The sequence below is a fragment of the Serinus canaria genome, chromosome 20, assembly GCF_022539315.1.
Source record: "Serinus canaria isolate serCan28SL12 chromosome 20, serCan2020, whole genome shotgun sequence".
In the NCBI taxonomy this organism is placed as follows: domain Eukaryota; kingdom Metazoa; phylum Chordata; class Aves; order Passeriformes; family Fringillidae; genus Serinus; species Serinus canaria.
Genome location: NC_066333.1, coordinates 7195929 through 7216568, shown reverse-complemented (window position 1 = coordinate 7216568; position 20640 = coordinate 7195929). Strand labels below are relative to the sequence as shown.

Genomic DNA, 20640 nt, shown 5'->3' with positions numbered 1-20640 from the left:
CTGGTCCAGGACACAGTCATGCTGTCCTCCTCTCTGCCCTCAACTCCCTCTCCTGGCCCTGCTATCCATTAAGAGATGCAAGAGCCACAGCTCTTGGGTCCATTTCAGAGGTGACCATGCTATTACAAAAGGTCACAGCCTTGAGTTCACCTTCCCCTGCACACAGAGGAACTATGAGAAACCTGAAGCTGGTAAGTGAATTAGCACAATTACAGGAGCAATTGGCCACTGTTGGGATGGGGAGCTGGCCAGCTGGTCCCAGCTGGTACTGGGGATGCTGGCTTGTAGCCAAGGGACAGTCCTGTGGTGGGCTTAGCTGGGCAGCCCAGCCTGGTACCCAGGGCCAAGCCTCTGCCCACCCACAGGACCAGCACTCGTGATCCATACAGGCAGCGGGGAGGCTCTCACCAGCTCCCAAGGAAATGGGAAGCAAACGCGAAGGCCTCACTGGCGCCATCCTCCCTCCCACACGCCAGCAGCCCAGCTGCACCTCCTCCCGTCTCGGCTTGTTTTCACAGCGTGTCCTTTGGCCGCTCGCTGATCCCTGGACAAATGTTCACTAGCGAGACAGCCCCAGCAGCCTGCAGCCCACGCTGCGGCCGTCCCACCCGCCCCGGTGCTTTCCCAGCCCCAGTCCCGGCCTTGAGCCCATTCCCACGAATGCAACAGTGGAAATGATTGCAGCCTGAGCAAGGCACAGAGAGGCTGAGAGTGCTGGACGTTGTGCAGGGCTAGCAGAGCTGGTGCTGCTGTGCCCACAGTGCCTGGGGTTGGGAGAGCTGTGCCCAGCATGCCTGGGGTTGGGAGAGGTGTCTGTGCCCAGGACAGGCAGAGATGTGTGAAGCAGCATTTTGCCTTAGGAGAGAACAAATCTGTGGCTTTGGCTCTTATACTGGTTGTTTTTGTACAGTTCTGGTTGTGAATCCCATGATCCTGCCCGTCAGTAGGTCCTTCCCATCCCTGGAACAGTTTAAAGTCCCAAGAGAGGCACTCACTGTCCTGATGCTGCACTTTTGGGGCAACTCAGGAGTGGGAACTGGGAGCCACAGGATCCATCATGGACATAGACCACTGCGGATGGATCACACTGTTCCTGGGTGGATTGGAAAAGAGGGGCACCCCCGCACAAAACGCCTGTATGAGCACATCTGCACACGTGTACAAACACATGTGTTCACACATGCACACGTACACACACATGCACATATAGCTCTGCGTGTTCCCTATGTGTTCCAGGACCCTTCGCCTGGAGCTGCTCGGGGGGGCCGGCGGGGGCTGAGGGAGGACCCCCGGTACAGTCCCCTCCTGCACCCGCTCTGGGTCTCTTTCTCCCTCCACTCCGATCCCATCCCATCCCGGGGGCCGCCCCCCCCGCCCGCGGGGACACACCGGGGGACTGTCCCCGGGGGGCCGCGTCTCGGGAGCGTACGGGGGGCTCCCGCCGGCGGGCACAGGAAAGCGGCCCGCCGCCCCCCCGGCTCTGTCCGGGCCACCCCCGCCAGCCCCCTCCCTCCCCTCCCCCGCCCCGCCCCGCTCCCGCTTTCTTCGCCTTTTCTTTCTTTTCCTTCTTTTTTTTTTTAGTTTCTTCTTTTTTTCCCCCAGAAGAGGCGCGGCGGGCGGAGGGGGCCGAGGGGGCCGGGGCTGCCCGCCCCCGCCAGCGGCTCCGGAGGCGCCGGCGCCGGGAAGAGCCGCCGGCGGAACGGGGACCGGCCGGGAGCCCCGGGCCGGGGAGAGCCGGAGAGGAGGAGGAGGGACGGGACGGTCGGTGCCGCGGCCCCCGGCCCCTCTGCCACTTCCTGGGAAACATGGTAATCCCTGGGGTAATCCCTCTCCCTGCCACTTCCCCTCCCTGTGGCTGCCGATCCCGCGGGCACCGGGTGGGCAGAGGGTGGGCAGCTGGAGCGACAGCACGGGGAGGTCGGGAGTGAAGGGGGAGGGAGGCGCAAAGGCAGAGGTGGGTGTGGAGGTGCGTGTCAGGACAGAGGTGGGTGGGAAGGCAGAGACAGATGTGAAGGTGGAGGTTGGACAAGGCTGGATATCAGGTGTAGAGGAGGACGTGGCCGTGGCCGCTTGGGCAGGTGTGTGTGGGGCTGCTTCCTGCGATGCTTAAACTTCCCTGCAAAGTTTGTGAGGGGGATTGCGTGCAGCGGCTGGGAGCTGCTGTGTGAGCCGTGCCAGCGCAGGGGACGCTCGCAGACCGATTGGATCGTTCCTCACCGCAGCCGGCACGTGCGGTTGCCCCGGGCTCTGTGCTGAGCGCGGCCCCCGCTCTCGGCCAGGCTGAGCGCTTGCATCGTGCCCTGCCAAAGCTGGTGACAGCAAGGGCTGCGGAGAGGCAGAAGAATTGGTATTCAGGACTGGTCCCAGGCTCAAACCTCTCCTTCCTGAGCAGCGGGGAGAAAGGAGCTAGAGCTGAGTCACCCTGTGGCTTCGGGCATGGGTTAAACAACTTTACCACACCAAAACCCCAAAGCCCAGCCGGCCTTGTTGATGTAAACCAGTTTAAAAATATGGGTATTTGGGGAGAAATATCAATCTCTATTTAACAGCACTTTGGCTTATTAAAATGGAAATAGCTTTGCAAATGTAAATCTCCTTATGCTCCCTAATGCCTTTGTTCCAACTCCCTCCCAGCGGGTGGAGGGGCTGCTTTTGGATTCCTATGGGCTCCTGGCCGGCCCGGATGCAGCTTCGCCGATGAACTTGGAGCTGCTGCACCATGGTTACCCCATAAAGCCTCCCCCAGTGATGAAGTGCTTTGTGACACTCCATGAAAACATTTTTAGTCAGTCATTCCAGGCCAAAATATTCCCCAGCACAACTTGGGCTGTGTCTGGTGCCTCTATCAGTCCCTGGTTCTCTCCTGACACTGGCTCACGCAGTCCCTACCACTGGATGAAGTCCTGGGTGATAAGACAACAGGAAACAGCCTCAAATGGTGCCAGGGGAGGGTTAGACTGGATACTAGAGAAAAATTTCTTCACTGAATGAGTTGTCAAGCACTGGCACAGGCTGCCCAGGCAATGGGGGAGTCACCACCCATGGGAGGATTTAAAAGACTGTTGGAGGCAGTTCTGGCTCATCTCTCATGGCAGCATTCAGAGCTGGATGGATCCTCCTGTGCTGTTGTGGCTCCTTGCCTCGGTGTTTGGACGGGGAGGAAGTCCAGATGGGTAGTGCTGGGCATGGAGGTGGTGGGCACCCAGCTGGGTTCAGCACCGGGGACCAGGTGGCTGCACCAGGGCCCCAGTGGGGCAACATGGAATGAGGTGCTGGGCTTTGCCCTTCATCAAGGATTTTCCAGAGTAAGGTCTCCAGTCCATTCTAGGAACTGTACACAAGTACACATAAGACAAAACTTGAGGAGAAAGGTCCAAGGGCAGAAAGCCTGGACAGGAAACACAGTGGCAGATCAGGGCCCTGAGAAGGGACTGCCTCCTCTTTTGCCTGGCTCTCTGGCTTCTCCTGTCAGGTGCAGGGGCAGGAGATTCCTGTGCCAAGACATGGAAAAATAGTCATGAAGAATTAACCAGAGCATGACTGCAAAGTGCTTTAGCTAAAGCGCATTAAAACTAATTAAGCTGAATTAACCGTCGCCCTTTTGTCTCTGTATGGGCTCCTGGACCAGGGATTAGCTTCCTGAAGTAATGCTCACCTTGAGCTAATCCCACGAGACTTCCTGGGTGCTCTTATGGGAGCAGGGCCCAGCTGCTTGGAGGATGCTCCTCTTCCCCACTCGCCGATGGGGTTCCCTTGACAGGTGTGCCAGACTCATCCCTGAGCTGCCTGGAGCACAGCCCGGGCTACATGGGAGCTGTGGGATGGCTTCTCTCCATGTACCAGCCGTGCCACACAGCCGTCAGCTCCTGCAGCAGTGAGAAAATGAATCGGGAACTGCTGGTCCGCAGGTGGCACAGCCCCAGTGTCCTCACCCTGCTCTGGGGCAGTGTGGGTGGATGCAACGCGGCAGAACGCTTCCCAGAAAATACAGGAATAATTTTGAGTTTGGCGAATTCAGCAATGAGTCTGGATCAAAACACCCTATCCATCTTCAGATGTTTGTCCTTCCTCCCATCTGCTACATTCCTGCAGCGAGCTGCGGAGCCCGGCACAGCCCCACGATCTGTCTGGTCTGACTCCTCTTAACCCCTCGGCTGCTGCGGCTCCTCCGCCTCCACATGGCTGGCGGCCGAGCAAGGCGGCTGCTGCCTCGGGGCTAATCCCAGGCTTCTTAACCACAGCCCGGCGCTGGGAACCGGACCCGCCCCGCCTGCGCCGTGCTTGCTGTGCTACACTCCCGGCTCCTCCCGTTTCCAGCCCAGGAGGGTTTGGAGCCCCTGAGCTCAGCAGCATTGCCAGTGTGGCGTCCCAGGGCCCCAGTGGCACAGTGCAGCGTGGGATGGTGGGCAGAGACAGCTGGTCAGGAGGAACGGTGTCCCCGCTGCGGGGCCACTCTCCCAACAGCGACACTTGCCTCTCTCCCGCAGGATGCCGGGTCACTGGATGCGGCGGTGCAAAGTGCTCTCCAGGCCCTCTACCCGCCCTTCGAAGCCACGGCTCCCACCGTCCTGGGCCAGGTGTTTCGGCTGCTGGAGACCAGCTACCAGGGGGATGGGCTCTGCTGCCTGCTCCAGTTCCTCATCCCGGCCAAGCGGCTCTTCGAGCGCCTGCGGCAGGCGGCCTGTGTAAGCCCCCGTGCCCCACAACGGTGCCCCCATGAGCCACTCCCAGACACGGGGGGGTTTGCCCTAAGGAGTCCTGCCTGCACGGGCACGCTGCCCTGTGGGCTCCCTCCCTGCACGTCCACCCCTTGTCCCATCCGCTCCCTGCAGAGGGGACCATGGCACAACCAGCTCCCCGGGATTTGTCCAGCATATGTGGTCCCTGCAATAAGGGCAGGGGAACTCTGGGGTCATCTTGTCTTGATCCTAGAAAGGCTTAAGCAGGGGTTTTCCCTCTGTAAGCACATGGGTAGGCTCTGCACTGTGGGAATAGCCATAGCTCAGGATGGGCTTGTAGGGCTGTGCTGCAGGGGCTTGGTTCAGGGACCTGCACTGGGTCACCAAGCTCTTTCATCCTCATCATGGGAAGCACGGGGCCGGGCAGCAAGAGCGTGTGGGGGTGGCTGGAAGGCACAGAGCTGGCAGGGCTCCCTCATGCACTGTGTTCTTCCTCCTTCCCAGGCTCCCTACTTTAACCGCATCTTTCTCCATGAAGGCTGGCCCTTATGTCTGCACGAAAAGGTGGTTGTGCACCTCGCACCACTCAACCCCCTCCTGCTGCGCCCTGGGGACTTCTACCTGCAAGCAGAGCCCTGTGAGGAGCACACAGCACGTGTCACCATCAAGCACCTCTCCCTGGACCTGCGCTCCGTGGAGGAGACACCTGTCCCCGAGGCCACCCACGCTCTGCTCTTCACCAATGCATGGCTGGAGGAGGTGAACAGCAGCTGGGCCGGAGCTCCCCTGCACACCTGCCTGGTAGCCACTGAGAACGGTGTCACCCCACTGCCATGGAGCCGGATTGCCACGCCTGAGTTCACCGACAAGCCCAGGGCTGGAGCTGATAATGTACCCCCTGGTGCCTGGCATGAACCTGCTCCTGAGACTGCACCTGTCACACTTGTGCCCCATGGCACAGCAAATGTCCCCATGCCCTACAGCAACATTGTGGGCACCATCCCAGGCTGCAAGGCCACCTCTCGGAAGTCAAGCCAGGGACGATACCCGGGACTGATCAAGGTGGAGCAGGCAGGTCTGCGGAAGAAGCCGGCAACGCTGGCTGTGCCCAGTCTCAGTGAAATCATCAGCCAGAACCTGGAGGGGGAGTATGTGGACCTGCTGGAGCAATCCCAGGAGGACTTGGATGTCCTGACCACATCCCTGTTGCCCACCTGCCTTCCAGGGAGCATAAGGGCTGGGGCTGACGAGATGCTCCCCTGGGCAAATGGGGGATCAGGAGCAGATTCTTGGCCCTGTGGGGGAGCACTGAGCTCAGAGGAGAGTCCCTGCAGCCCGTGCCTGGGGAGGAAGATAAGCCAAGAGCCAGGGTCACATGGCCCAAAGTGCCGCCAACGTGATTCCTACATGGCCGCGCTGCAGAACCCGGTGAGCTTCGGCTCTGGGCTGATGGCAGCCATCCTGGAGGAGCCGGATAGCCCTGGCTCCGAGCTGCCCCCTGCCACCCCCCGTGAGACCCCTGCACAGCACAGGAAGGGGGCTGGCAGCCCCATGCTCCTCACCCACCAGTCCTGCCGAGCGACTCCTGGGGTGCCGGGGCGAGGGGGGTTGGTGCAGCGGGGCAGCCCCCGGCTGCCCCCAGGTTCCAGCCACAAGTTCTCCTTCCTGAAGGGCACGCGGCACAGGGCAGCCCCCGAGGATGAAAGAGTCAGCAGCCAGCACGAGGGGGCCTGGAAGAAGATGTCGGCCATCTACTCGCCCAGGATGGGCAGAGCCCGGGCAACAGGGAAAGGTAACATCCTCTGGGGCTGCAGCACCTGACCAGGCTCTGCTGGGGCTTTGCTATTCCTCTGCTTCGTTGAGTGTCACCAGCTTCCCTCTCCTCTATCCCTGTGCACAGGTACGAATGCAGCCACTGCTGCTCCTGTGGAGGAACGGTCTCTGGAAAGTTCCAGTGGCAAGAATGGTCCCTCTGTGCCCAGCACTGGCACTGCTGGTCGGGAGCCTCCAGCCTGGCAGGACCTGCATGCTGGGCTGCTGCGCTCAGGCATCATCTGCCTGCCAGGTACTGCTGGCACTATGAGCCTGGGGAATGGGCGGGAGAGGCCTCTGGATGGAAACACAGGCTGCTAGAGAGAGTGTTTTGGAAGAAGGTTTCAGGGCTTTGCTGGAGGCCAGAAATACTCCAAGCAGAAAATTTTTTTTCAGCTGGGCAAAAACATTAAAAACATAAATGCCGGCAGCCTGTGCAGAGCAGCTGCCCTGGTCCCAGCCGCCCCAAGCCCTCCCACACCATTCCTCTCCAATGAAGCTGTTCAGCTTTAGCTGCCAAACACTAAACATTTGGCTCCTTCTTTTTCCCAAGAACCAAAAAGCAGTAACAAAACCCATCTTCTTCTCAGGAAAAACATCCCCAGCAGCTCTGGAATTCCAGACATTCATGCCAAGAGCCCCCCTGGGCTGGCTTTCCCCCTCCCAAAGGGCCAGAGGGGCTGCACCATGGCAGGCTGAGCTGAGGCAGCACTGATGGTTACCCCAGCCCATTGTGGGGTGCTCAGGTCTGGCAGGTAGCTGCCAGAGGAGTCACTCACCCTTTCTCCACAGGGAGTTCAGACAGACTGGGCAGGGCCCTCCTCCTGGTGACCACCAGTGGCAGTGCCTGGCGGGCTGCGTGGTGCTCAGCTGCCGAGCTGGCAAGGCTCATCCTCTGCCTCTCCTCCCTCCCCAGGTAAGAGCCAGCAGGACCTGCCAGAGACCCCCAGCTGCTGCCTGGCTCAGGGCTCCCAGGCTAGGTTGGGATGGATGCCCAGCATCCCACACCCTCTGGTTTGGGTACATCCCTGAGGTCCCTGGACCATGCCCCTGTCATTGGCACATGCTCAAGCCCTTGGCAGGGACATCGCACAGGGATAAGGCCATTGCCTGTGGCTGTGGGTTCCTGCCTGCCTGGGGGTGCAGAATGTGGGAGGGGGCTTTGAGAGGGCCCTGCCCCAGGGAAGGACCCCCACTCCTGCTGTGTTTCCCCTCTCTAGGCAAGAAGTGAAGAATGGTGAGAGGCGAGAAGCAAAGGATGTTGGGCTGACAGTTGTGGTGGATGCCAGGAAGCAGCCACCCGCTCCTGTCCTGTTCTCAGCCCTCCGCTCTGTCCAGGTATGCCAGGCTCTGTGTGCCTGTGCCATAGGCATGCCAGGGGTGTCCCTGTCTGGGAGGGGGTGCTGCCACCCTTTAGGGGTCCCTCAGAACCTCCCCTGTGCCCGCTCTCCATGTGATCCCCAAAGGTCCCTTCTGAGCCCTGCCATCACCTGGCAGGTGTCACCAAGAGCCCTCCAGTATCCTCATATGTGAATTCACCATGAAATGGGCTCTGAAGTGGCAATCCACTGTCGTGGCAGAGTCCTTGTGACAGTGCCCAGGTAGTGCCACAGGAGTGCCCTGTGCTGTCCAGGGGCTATGGGGTCCCCCTGCCACAGCCTTTGTATGCCCAATAAAACCCACGTTGGCCCTGATGCTCCTCACATGGAGAAGTGTCACTGGTGTCAGAGAAGGGGTTCACTCATGAGGCTCTTCCCATGGTCCTCTGCCAGGGAGGCAAGGTGGCTGGGACAAGCTCAGGGCCTGACGGAGATGTTTCCCTCTCCCACACCAGAGAGAGAGGGAGCATTTTCCTTTGCAATGAGCTCACCAGCCTCAGCTGACCCAGGAAAGCCCTGCACTGCCATGGGTAACCTGACGGCTGCATGTGGGGTTTGCTCTGGTGATTCTCCCCTGCCTCCCACAGAGTGTGTCTCCAGGATGCATTCACAGCATGCTGCTCCTGGCCGAGAAGGAGCTGGTCTCCCACCGTGAGAAGCTGTCTGGGGTGCAGGTGAGCCTGTCCCTGTCCCCTGAGCTGGTGCAACAGGGGGCTGTTCTCTGCTTCAGGCAGCCTTACAAGCCCTGTGCCCTGCAGGTGGAGACCCTGACATCGCTGAAGGCTCTGGGCCGCCACGTCGACAGCTCCCAGCTGCCCCCAGAGCTGGATGGTGCCTTCCCCTACTGCCACGGCGAGTGGGTTCAATTCTTCCAGGTGTCTGTTACCACGCCATGAGCCATTGCCTCACCTCCCCCGTGTCCCTCTGTCCCCACTGCGTCTTATGTGTCCCACACACATCCCTGGAAAAGCAACAGGAAGGGCTGGGAGAGGGGAATGAACAGGAGAGCTCTGAGTACAGGAGGGATAAGCTCCTTCCTATGTGCTCCTGCCTGCAGCTGTCCATCCACCTCCTCACTCCTTTCCTCATCAGCTTTAACCCAGTGCCTCACAGTATTTCCTGCTCTGTCCTGGCACTTCTCCTCCTCCTTCTCCTCATGGACAGGCTGCCCCCACTGACCCACAGTGTGTGTCCCCCACAGAAGCTGCAGCCCTTCACAGCCAGCCTCAGGCGGGCATCAGAGCTGCTGCAGCACTGCATCCAGGAGCTGCGGAACACCGATGCACTGGCTGGGACACAGGTAACAGGGGTGGCAGCACCACAAGCTGGGGACATTCCCAACAAGCCCATCTGCAGTGCAGCCACAGCAACTTTTCCCTCCAGTTCCCCAAAACTTGGCATAACCATTCCCAGACTGGCTGCTCCTGGCCATGGGGCTGTTCCCTGTCGCCTCTGCTCCTGCCTGGGGTGCAGCCCCACGTACCCATGCTGGCTGAGACCGCAGGTGAGGCTCCAGGTAAGACACTTGTCTGACCCTCCCTTCCTCCACAGGATGCAGCTGCAGGCATCAGGAGGCACCAGGAGCTGATGCAGAAGGTGCTGAATGATCCTCAGCTGGTGCGGGTGCAGCGCGAGGGGGGGTTCCTGCTGGCCAGGCTGCGCAGGGAGGCCGCCCGCCTCTGCGCCTCTGACCACATCAGGTAGGACTGGGCAATTCCACTGTCAGGGGGTGCCAATGCCAGGAACCCCCGGTCCTGCTGGCTGACACAGCCACCTCCCCATGGACAGCCTGGTCCCCATGAGCCAAAGCTACTGCCATGGTCAATCCTGCTCTAGAAGCATGGACCACATGTCTGGGACAGCCCATTGCAGGAGTCCCCTCATCCTCACTGGTGCCAGATCCCTGAGAGAGTCTCCTGCCCCAGGCCAGGCCGCATCTCTCATGCTGTGCAATGCCGGCAGCAGTGCCTTGGGCTGGGCTCGGGAAAAGCCACTAGATGGGGCCAAGTCCCGGCCATGCCGCGCCCAGCCAGCTGTGCTGTGCTGTGCTCCTCTGGCCATGCCGTGATCGTCCGGTGATGTGCACTTGTCTGGCCATGCCACACTCATCCAGTGATGTCACAATCTGGCCGTGCATGGCTCCTCTGGCCATGCTGTAGTCATCCAGTAACATCACCCCCACCTGGACACGCCATACTCATCCAGTGACGCCGTAATCTGGCCATGCCGTTACTCATCCAGCCATGCTGTAACTGGGCCGTTCCATACTCACCCGCTGATGTCGCTGTCGGCCGGGAATGCTGCACCCATCTGGTGATACCGCACTGCTCCAGCCATGCCATGCTGCTCCACAGTCATGCACTGAGGCAGCACTGATCCACTGCTTCCTCCTGCTCCCTTCTCTCAGTGGAGCTGGGCTGTACTGATAGACGGGGCTTTCCCATCCCCTTGGTCCCTGCTATCCATTTGCTCCATGGGTTGGAAAGATGTCCAGGTGCCTTCAAGGCTGGGGTCAGGAGCTGGGCAAAAGACCTGCTTCTTTGCACTTTGTGCATCTGTGAGCTCACCTGGCAGCACCTGGCGCTGATGGCCCCTCTCCTCCCAACCCTCAGGACCGGTATGGAGTTGGCTGAGGGGCTGTATAGTCAGCTGGAGGAAGAACTTCACAGCCTCGTGTCGCAGTCCAACAGCTGCCTGGAGCACCTGCAGTTCCTCCGCAAGATCCGGGAGCTTGAGACTGAGTTTGGCAAGGTGAGCTGGGTGTCCCTGGGGGTGTCACAAATTGAAATTGCCCTCTGTGGTGTTCCATGGTTGAGTGTTTTTGTCACATTTCCTTTATTTTTGATGATGATAGAAGCCTGGACAACGGCAGGCTTTGATTTTCATTACAGGCGACTGTGTGTGACTGAGCCTGGGCTGGGATGCCGGGCCGGGGCAGGGAGGGGAGGTGCTGTGGACACGCTGCTGCTGCCGTGGCTGGTCCCTCCTGATCCCTGTTCTGCTCTCTCACAGCTGGGATCCTGGCTGGATGGGGAGGCAGCAGCTCGGCTGCAGGAGATGGGCACCGAAGACTGGAGTCCCGACAGCTGCCAGGGCTCCACTGAGCACTTCACGGAGTTCCTCACCCAGGCCACAGTATGTCTGGAGGGGCTTTTCTGTAACAGACATCCCCTGGGTTTGGAAAGAGGCTTCTGGGCGGAACTGGGTGTCCCTGATCTGTTGAGTCACACTGCAGTTGTCAATCTCAGCATTGTGGGGACTTTTGGTAGTCCTGCTCCAATGAGGGGGTGACTGTTCTGTTCCTTGATGTGTGCTGGGCTGGGACTGCTGTCCCCAACCCTTGCTGCACTCCATCCATGCAGCTCCTTTTTCCTACAAAGTCTGGGCATCCATCAGACAACAAATAACATCGTTATGAGGATCTTCTGGTTCCCCTGGATGTGTAGGCCCTTTAGTCACACACAGAGCAGGGAGGGTGAGGCATGGTGACCCCACTCAGGACAGGAGGTCCATTTGAACCAGAGCTGGGCAGAGCAGAGATTTGGAGGATCCCATTGCTTTGTATGTTCTCACTTGCCCAGAAGTGTTTCCCATCCATCTGTACTGTTGAGGGATGGGCTAATGGCAATGCCAAGTGCTGCCTGCAGTGCACATATCCCAGGTCAGCACCATTCCCAAGTGTGGAGCTGTTCCTTCCTCCTGTCTGTGCAGGCTCGGTACCACCATGGCCTGACTCTGTGCCAGAAGGCAGCTGAGGTCCGAGGCAGGACGTTCCCCGAGGCCGATGCCTTCCAAGCATCTGCAGCCCTTTTCCAGACAAAGCTGATGAGCTTCTCCCAGCAGCTGGAGCGGCGACAGGCAGAACGGGAGCTGCTGCAGGAGCTTGTCCGGTTCTCCAACAAGGTGGGTGCAGGGGATCATCCCCTGCAGGACATGGTGCTGCTGGTGGCCATGACAGCAGCCCCTCTCACCTCTTTTGTAGGTGGCAGGGCTGAAGCTGGACTGCCGGCAGTGCTCAGCCCGGGCGCAGCGCGGGGAGGGCCAGGCACTGCGGTGCCTGCAGAGATCCTTCCAGAAGCTTTCGGTGGAGTTCGCCCTGGAGAAGCTGAAGGAGATGAAGGCTCAGGTGCGCAGGATGCAGAGCAGCCAAGGGTTGGCAGCCTGGACAGAGGCACAGCACAGGTACCAGGAGACCCGGCAGATCCTGGAGGAGATGCTGGCAGAACTGCAGGAGGCTTGGGGAGCACAAGCTGATGGGCAGGGAGACTCTTCCAGCCCCCCCAGCCCAGGGTCTGCAGCTCCTCACATGGAAGTCCCTGTGTGCAGAGCAGCCCCCAGCCCCGAGCCAGCAGTGTTGGGGGGCAGGGGGTTGGCAGAGCAGCCAGAGACCAGCACTGAGAGGCCAGGACAGCCCCAGGGGCCGGGACAGTCCCAGCCCAGCACCACTCCTGGCTCCACGCTGGGTGTGGAGCAGAGCTCTCTGCAGCCCCACTGCCGGCTGGAGCCTCAGGGTGCCCGTGCCTCTCACCACCACATCTCTGCTGACACCCCGCATCCCAAACCCAAGAGCAAAGCCAGCCTGGGAGTGACAGGACACCAGGCCCAGGAGCGCAGCCAGCCCCGTCGGAGGCGTCCTGTCACCCTGCCTCCCTGGACACGTTTCCCAGGAGCTGACCCACCATGTCCTACTGCTGTGCCCCATGGGACAGCCTCCGAACCCAGCACAGCTGGTGCACCAGCGGGGCCACAGGCAGAAGCTGCCCAGTACTTCCAGATTTCCAGCCAGAGCAGTTTCTCCTCTGAAGACTCAGATTCACAGAACTCCATGGAAGAAGTCCCAGCAGCAAGCCTGGCTTTGCCCAAGGACCTCCAGAGTCCCAGAGCACCCTGCCCATCGGAAAAGGCTAACCAGATCATTTACCTGGAGAACCACCACGCTGAAAGTTCAGCTAAAGCAAATGCCAAGTAACCAGTTCCTCCAGCTGGGGCTGTTTCTGTCCAACTGCAATAAGTCTCAATCACAGACTGGATGAAACTTCCCATGCTCAGAGGTGGGATGCTGGAACTTCTTACCCCACCCTCAGTCCCAGAATCTTTGGTTCCCTGTTCTTAGTGTTCTACCTGCCATGGATCAGCAGTAATTCCATCATCAGCTCACAGGGTTCATTCACAATCTACCAGATGTGTAGCAATCCTCCCATAAAGCGCCTTTATCCCTACCAGTGCCAGCCTTGTCTCAGGCAGTGGGAAGGGTTCCCACATTAGAAGCTTTGCCTGGAGCATCCTAGGGGAGTGCAGACCTGTGCGATGTTCCTGTCACTCATTGTACTCCCTGCTCCACTGGATGATTTTACCATCCCTGTGCTGCTGCTGCAGCCCTGGCTGAGCCCCAGCAGTGGGCCCTGGGTTTGTGTGTGCTCATTAACACGGGACTAACTCCATTAACATTAATAAACCTGAAGAGAAGCACCTGGATGGTCCTCATGGAGGAGAGTGAGAAGTTGTGTCCTGCTGAGAGCCAGCTGCTGGGGTTCACACCCAGGTTCCAACTGTTCCCACCATCCCAGCACAGTGCCCACAGGCATCTGGTGGCACCAAGAATGCCCCCTGTGCCCCCTGCATGGGCTGTGCCCACAGCCTGGCTCTCCTACTTGTGCCAGAACCTTGGCCCTGCTCAAAGGACCCTTTTGTAAGGGTTAAGTGCCACAGTCTCCTGTTCTCCCTCCCAGTACATGAGCACGGTGGTGTCATCCTGCCCAGCCTCCCCACTCTGTTTTGGGAACGCGCTGTCCTGAAGCCTTTGGGACCCGTTTGGTCTGGGTGCGACCCTGCCGATCCCAGTCCAAAGCAGCCCGAGGTCCCCAGAGACCCTGTCCCCGCAGGCACATCCCTGCTCTGCCTGTCCGGGCAGCCGGGAGGGGGTGATGGCAGGCGGGACCCTGACTGGCGGGGCCAGGCACTGGCCGGCCGCCCCCCTGGGCAGCCACAGCATGAGCTAATCAAGAGACATCAGAGGAGAAGCGATCTCTGCCTTGGAGGCCGTTCTAGAAAAACACACCCCTCCTCCCAGCCCAGCTCGCTCATGGCTCGCACCCTGCGGGATGCTGCGCCTCGGCAAAGGGCACTCGCCCATCCCAGTCTGGCCGAGCATCACTCATACCCCCCTCAGCCTTGTTTTTGCCAGATCCCGAAGCCAAGCCCCGCTGAGCTCCTTACGGCCCCAGCTGCCCCCCGCGGGCGCCACGCTCCTCCTGTCTGGGTCATTACTGAGGCATTAACGGGACCGACCCCGGCCCTGCCCTGTCACAGGACCTCTGCCTGTCACCACTCCTGGTCCTACCCAATTGTCTGCTCTTTACTTCTCCCTACAATTTTTTTAGACTCCATCTTCTCCAGCTCAACACTGATTTCCCTACTGACCATCCTGTCCCTGCTCCACTGAAATCCTGGCTGCTGCATCCATCCCATTCCTTTTGGTTTAATAGAGCCCAGACAGGTCTGCACAGCCTGTCCTGTGGATCCTAGAGTTTGTTCCATTCTCCAATAATGCCACGTCCTGAGTGGCACCAAGGTCCCTGAGCCAGGACATTTCTACCTCTTCATGGTATGTCCCTGCTCCCCATCCCCATGCCCTGCAGCTGAGTGTGCTCATGTGGCCAGTGCAAACCGTGCCCACCTGGATGGGACCCAGCTCACTGACAGAGCCAAAAACCTTTTCTCCCTCCAGCATCATTCCAAGCCAAGCCTGACTGTTCCCTTGCTCAATTTTCCACTCTGTTAAGAGCTGATCTGCTGTATCCCCCCCCATTACAGCTTTTAGGTTGGAGAAATAGCACTTTCCAGTGAGAGGGAGAGTCATTTTTCAAACCAGATGGAATTATGATTCTTCTGAATAAAGCAAACAGTGACTTTCCTGTTGTTTTCTTTTTCCATAAGTAAAATAAAAAAAGGATATTTTGCAAATCCTTAGTTTAACTGATAACAAAAAGGGGAATTTCCAGCCTGTGGCTAGAGAGTGAATCGTTTCCCTGGAAAGGTCCTGTGCACTCAAGAGCTGTCAGCCCCCACAGCTGGATGGGCATACCCAGATCCCTCCTTCCCTCCTACCAAAAAGTGTTTTGCAACATTCTGGCAAAAATTTTCTTATCTCTGCTGATCCTTCAGCACATGATTTATGACTCCCAAGTTTGACCAATTAAGCCATAACCTTTCCAGAAAGGCAAGTGCAGGAGTTAATCAATGTCTCCTTTCCCTCATGAAATGGCAAAATCATTTGTCAGGGGCTGGCAGGGATCCAGCATTGTGGGCTGGTCAGGGTCTGGCAGTGCCAGGATGCAGAGCACCCTCCAGCCTTGGAGGCAAACTCCCACAAAACCCCAGGAAATACTTTTTTCCAAGGGAAAAAATGTCGAGTATGTTGGATGCAGCAGATGACAAAATGAGCTCAGGGAAGTGGAGGGCCCATCAGGGATCAGTCACAGATCCCAGCCCCAGGGAATGACCTTCTCTTCCCCATGGCAGTTCCTGGGTCAGCCATTCCCCCTGTGGTTGCTGAGTCTTGCCCAGCAGAGCAGACAATATGTGGGTCAGAGCAGGGAGCTCTGACCAGAGACAGCCACAGCACTCTTCTTCCTCCTCCTTCTCCTCCTCACCACCAGATTCCCACCAAGCTCTGCCCTGCAAACTGCAGGGGCTGCAGGGTCACTGGGTTCAATTGTGACAAGATAGAGCAAAGAGGAAAAACAGAAGAGGAAGAGCAAGAGGCACAGGGGTTCCCACACTCCCAGCCACTGCCACAGTTGTGCCCTGTCCCAGTCAAGGAGGAAGTGTGGGAAATGGGTGACAAGGCAGAGATGCAGTGGCAACAGCATGTGGGAAAATTCAGAGCTCCTCACATGGGCCCCCAGCAGTTCTGGTGCCAGCAGAGCCACCACAGGCTCATTCCTGTCCTGGCAGCCCCTGAACTGGGGTTCAGCCACAAAGAGCCATGGGAGTTCAGAAGCACAAGTTGGGGGCTTGGTCCGTGCCACAATGGGAACAGTCTTGCCTGGATTTGTCCTCCTGGGTAACAGCCAGGGCAGTGGGTCTGATTTCAGCAGGTAAGCACAGAGGCAGCTCTTGGTGCAAGAGGCAGCTGAGCTGTGGGACAAGGACACCAGCTCAGTCCTGGCTTTGGGACGTGGCTGCAAGCAGAGGTATCCCAGAGAAGCTTCATTATCTCCAAGTGCTTGCTCTGGCAGAGCAAAAAGAGGTTTTGCCTGTCACTGAGCTGAGGTTGCTGGTGCTCTGGGAAGCTTCAGGATAGCCATAAGAAATGGAAAACCAAAAAAACCAGTGATACCAGAGGAAAACAGGAAGGGTGAGGGGTAACGCCAAAGGGTAGAGCTCCAAGGGCTGGACGTAACTCAATCTGATCTGAGCTGGCCAAGGAAAGGCCAACCCGGCTGCATTCCAAAATCCCAGCTGTGCTGCATCCCGAGGGATGGATGGAAAACGCCTTTGCCAGTGCTTGCTCAGGGCCCTGCAGACACCCACCCTGGGAAGATGGTGACAACACACGGGTGACCTGCATAGGGGACACACACAGCTCATGTGTTAGCCCTGGGGGAACCACCCAGCTTCAGGAATTAAATCTGGACATGTGAACTCACAGAGGAGCACAAACACTCCAAGCACCATCTGGGGAGCACAGACCCTTCTTGCTTCCCCCTGCAGACCCGTTGGAGCCTGTAAGCTATGAAGGAGGTGAGGGATTACTGGGGAGCGGTGCCCTGGGGGAACAGGCGCCCTGGGGAGGGAGGGCTGGGGGGGTTCCAACAAACTGCTGGGAAATGACAGCCAGAGCCTGGAATTCAGTTTGCACCAGGTACAGCCAGATCAGTTTGCAAAACATTGTGTTTGGCTCATGACTACGCTGGCAGTGGAGGTGAGCCCATCCTGCAGCACTGCAGCCCACTCTCGACTGCTGTGGGACCCTGCCACAGTGGGACTGGCTTTTTGGCCATCCTGGGGCCACCAGCAAGGAAAGGTTTGGAACAGCTCGAGAATCCACCTTCCCTGCATGCATTGCTGCTGTCCAACACGGGACCCACCTCCCAGGCGCTTGCCTGGGATCTTGCCAGGGAAGCCCCCAGCTTTCCTGCCCCCACCGTGCTTGCAGACCCAATAAACCCAGAGACTTTCGAGAGGGTTTTTTTCTCTCATTTCTTTTAAATAAAAATACAGGCTCCGCCTAAAAACAAAGACATAATTAATTCCTCCAGAGAATCCCTCGGGAGCGGGAGGGGGTGCCTTACACCAGGACTCCCAGGAGATGCTGGTTATCAGCTGCTGGACGATCCCTCCAGGCCGAGCTGGTTCAGGCTCCGCATTTTTCGGGAGTAGCCTCTGGCTCAGCCCATGCCGTGAGCAGGGAGCCAGAGCCCCGGGCTGCGTTCGGCACCACCGCGCATCCTTCCCGCTGCCCTGGGAGCGCCGGACGCCGCAGCTCCACGGGCAGTATCTGCCCTGTGCCTGCCACACCGGAGCGCACCGCGCCTGCCTGGGGGACCAGGTGGAAAAACAATCTGCTTTTCCTTAAAAAGCTACTTCTCTTCCCAAAGGAAAGGCTGCAGTGCTTGGCCTGGCACAGCTGCCCGCAGCTGGGAACAAGCCCCCCTTTATGCCGGCTCTAACCCCACCGCCTCGGGAGCTCCGCGCTGCACTGAGCCCGTCTTGCTCAGCCTCTGGCTCAGCGCCAGAGCTGCCTGTGGCAACCAGAGCCCCAAAGCAAGCACGATGACACCACCAACCCCATCCTCCCTCACCCCAGCCTGCATGCCCTTATGGTCCCTTGGCTGCGGCTGCTGCCGAGCCCCTTGGCTCTGCCCACCACGTATGGAGCAGCTACAGGACTTTCACCCGGCTTTGGGAAGTACTTTCATCAGTGTGAGAGGGGTCGTTGCTTCATCTTGCATGCCAGGATGCCTACACAGCCTCCGGAGCTCCCCGCTGGCCCTGCCATCATGGACATAAAACACTTTTTGTCCTGAAGTCACTCACGTCCCTGCAGGGTCCCTCACAGACCCTCACCCCGGGACGATGCCGGGCACCCTACACAGGCGTCCCGGCTGCGGGGGGCTACAGGAGCAGCGGCTGGACTGAGGCTGAGTTTGAGGAATACCCGGGGCGGGAAGCAGCGAGGACATGGGCAGAGCTCCTGAAGTCGGTTGACGACTTAACAGGGCGACTCAGAGCAGACACTGCCCCTTTTCAGGGGTTGTTTATCTGCCTGCACAAGGGACTGAGTCAGGATGTGCGGGCGCTGGAGGGGCTGCAGCCGCCCCGGCACACACCCAGCAGAGCAAACAGTGGCTCTGTCTGTGCAGGACATACAGCATGGACCGGCACTGCAGGGACCGGCACGCTTTGAAGCAGCTCCAGGAGAGGGGCGGGGGCGAGGAAAGTCGCAATCCTGTACTGAACACCTTGAGCAAATGAGGAGTTATTCTGGGCTTCAGCAGTGCAAACACCTTCTTAATGCAACCCTGTCTTAGTAAGAAGAGTAAAAATAACCCCAGCAGTGTGGCTGGACTACCATGGGCGGCATTTTCCAGTGCCTGGGCAGACAGATGCCTCCGCAGTACAAGGTGGTGAGTGAAGTGGGCACTAAAGCTGCAAACAAGGGAGGTTTCCTCTTGGTAAGGTGCTGGGACCAAGCCCAGAGCTCCCTGGATAGCCCCTGAGGGACAGCCCTGACTGGACAGAGCCAGAGGGACAGCCCTAGGAGACAGCCCCAGGGGACAGCCAGGCACTTGTCTCCTGCCACTTCTGCCCGAGGTGCCAGAGTAGGGACAGGTACTGTGAGTGGTTCCCACTCTGTGCTTGGCAGGAAACCAGACAGCAGACAATCCCAACAGCCTGCCCAGCACCAGACACCCCAGCTTGCCCAGTTCAACACATCCCACACACCCCTACACCCCTCACAGCAACAAACTTCTGCTGCTTCCAAGCCAAGTGAGAAATGGCTGCTTCCCATTCCTGCCCTGCCGGCGGTGCTCTTCTGGCTGTTTGTCACACATTAACTCAAGTGTGCACCTCCGCTGCAGAGTGCATCCAGAGTTCACACTGGTGCAGGAGGAGGGGAGGGCTTGTGCAGGCAGAGTAAAACCCAGCAGCACCAGCCCAGGCAGAATGGCACTCATCAGCACCAGTGGCAGAGGTTCCTGTGCCCAGGAAGCAGCCTTGGGAGCAAAGCCAGCTTGGGGCACACCAGCTGTGAGCTCCCATGGCCACCAGCCCTGGTGTCACAGTAGCCTAGCAGTGGGCAGCAATTCCTGTGGCTCTGATGCTCAGAGAGAGGGGCAGCCCATGGGACCCTCGGCCCCACTGACCTCTACCTGCATCCATGGGAACTCAGCCCAGTGCTGCCCACGATGACCAAGGGGTCTGGGAAGAGGGAGAGGGTTTCATTTTCAGTGTCTCTTCTAAGTCTGAGCAAGGAGAACAAGACCCAGCCATGACAGTGTCACACTGACAGGGCAGCACTGTTCTTGTGTGGACCTTTCTGTGGTAAGGTGGCACTGCTGGGGTGAGGAGGGCCCTGCTGGCACAGGCTGTGCACTTGGCAAAGGCCCCTACCACGACCTGCACACCCCACTCCCAGATCCATGGTGGAGTAGTACGTGAGTTGTTTCCATTAAAACCAGCTGTCCTAAGCTTTCTCAAGGATTTGCTGCTTCTGCTCCAATATCCCTCCCCACCTCCCTTATAGAAGGTGATGGAGGATGGGACTCCCCCAGCCACGGCTGCACTGGGGGCAGTGTTTCTGTAAAACCAGCCATATGCTCCAGAGCAGGGCACACCAGGAGCCCCCGCACATGCGGCTTCTCCTGGACTCTGCCCTTGGCATGCTTGGACCTTACCAACTCTGTCAGCACCCAAAATCCCTTGGTAGAGCTGGAGGAGTCCAACTCACTGCAAACCCTCCCAGTGCAGTGCCCTGGTGTGCCTGAGCAGAGCTCAGCTCAAGGCCCCTGACCAGGACCACCCCAAGTGTGGGGAGGGCAGAGCCTCCAAACCCCTAGAACCCATGGACGTGCGGGGTCTCAGCCTTCTGCCCGTGACAGGTGGTCTTTGGTGTATTGGGTGACACTTAGGACACACAGGGAGGGCTGGGACATGCCCAGGTGGCACCACTGGCAAGACCCTGAGTCACGGACCCCCATGCAGGAGAGGGATGGCCAGTGCGTGGGCAGGGAATTCCAGGGAATGTGGTGGTCACTGCTGTGTGCACACTTCCACGTCCCAGAGCAACCAGAGCTGATTTCAACACATCTGCTGTCCAGCAGCAAAGTTTTCACCACATTTTCCCTTCAGACCCCATCTCTCAGCGATGCAGTTACGGGAAGGGGATGCAATTCCCGACAAGCGCATGCCACCAGGACTGGCCAGGATGGAGACGCTGCCAGAGGAGGGAAAGAACTTTATAAGGAGAAAACAGTCCCGAGTCCTGGCACTTCGCTGAAAGCCTCGCAGCCCCTCTCCGCCCCCTTGTTCTCCCTCCTCTTGATCGGCAGCGGGGCCGCTTTCCTACCCGAGAGCTGTGGGGTCCCGGGTGACTCCGCTGGTGCCATCCCGGGGGACTCCGGGGCTGCTGCTTTTCTTTTTTTTTTTTTTTTTTTTTTTTTTTTTGGGTGGTTGCTTTCAATAGGTGGGACCTAGAGCCGCCCGTTTCCTGGAAACTTTGTTTTTCCTTTCTTCCCTCCGGCGGCCCAGCCGCGGGGAGGGGA

The 20640-nt window shown here is 58.8% G+C and overlaps 1 protein-coding gene and 1 long non-coding RNA gene across 3 annotated transcripts; one reads left to right on the top strand and one right to left on the bottom strand.

Moving 5' to 3' along the window:
* The first annotated feature begins 1675 nt into the window (after positions 1-1675).
* Positions 1676-14783, top strand: KIAA1755 (KIAA1755 ortholog). 2 transcript variants are annotated; one of them, XM_050982086.1, is made up of 15 exons: positions 1676-1808; positions 4488-4685; positions 5184-6107; positions 6351-6471; positions 6580-6744; positions 7284-7407; positions 7712-7829; positions 8458-8544; positions 8629-8745; positions 9072-9170; positions 9422-9570; positions 10483-10621; positions 10883-11005; positions 11582-11773; positions 11853-14783. In XM_050982086.1, exons 1-15 carry the CDS (start codon positions 1806-1808, stop codon positions 12837-12839), a joined length of 3546 nt encoding a protein of 1181 aa, XP_050838043.1. In that variant the 5' UTR covers positions 1676-1805; the 3' UTR covers positions 12840-14783. The 2 variants fall into 2 exon arrangements, with proteins under 2 accessions (XP_050838043.1, XP_018772811.2); XM_018917266.3 differs by having other exon boundaries at positions 5184-6471.
* LOC127060302 (uncharacterized) lies at positions 1817-20597 on the bottom strand. The gene is made up of 3 exons (XR_007779190.1): positions 20445-20597; positions 3656-3866; positions 1817-3491 (listed from the first exon to the last, which is right to left on the bottom strand). It is a non-coding gene; the product is annotated as an uncharacterized LOC127060302 (long non-coding RNA).
* Positions 20598-20640: the final 43 nt, after the last annotated feature.

What these genes read in the sequence shown, in the direction of transcription:
- KIAA1755 (XM_018917266.3), top strand. An exon ending in TTGAGACTGAGTTTGGCAAG is followed by an intron (nt 10,622 to 10,882) that starts GTGAGCTGGGTG and finishes GCTCTCTCACAG; the next exon opens with CTGGGATCCTGGCTGGATGG. An exon ending in AGTTCCTCACCCAGGCCACA is followed by an intron (nt 11,006 to 11,581) that starts GTATGTCTGGAG and finishes CTGTCTGTGCAG; the next exon opens with GCTCGGTACCACCATGGCCT.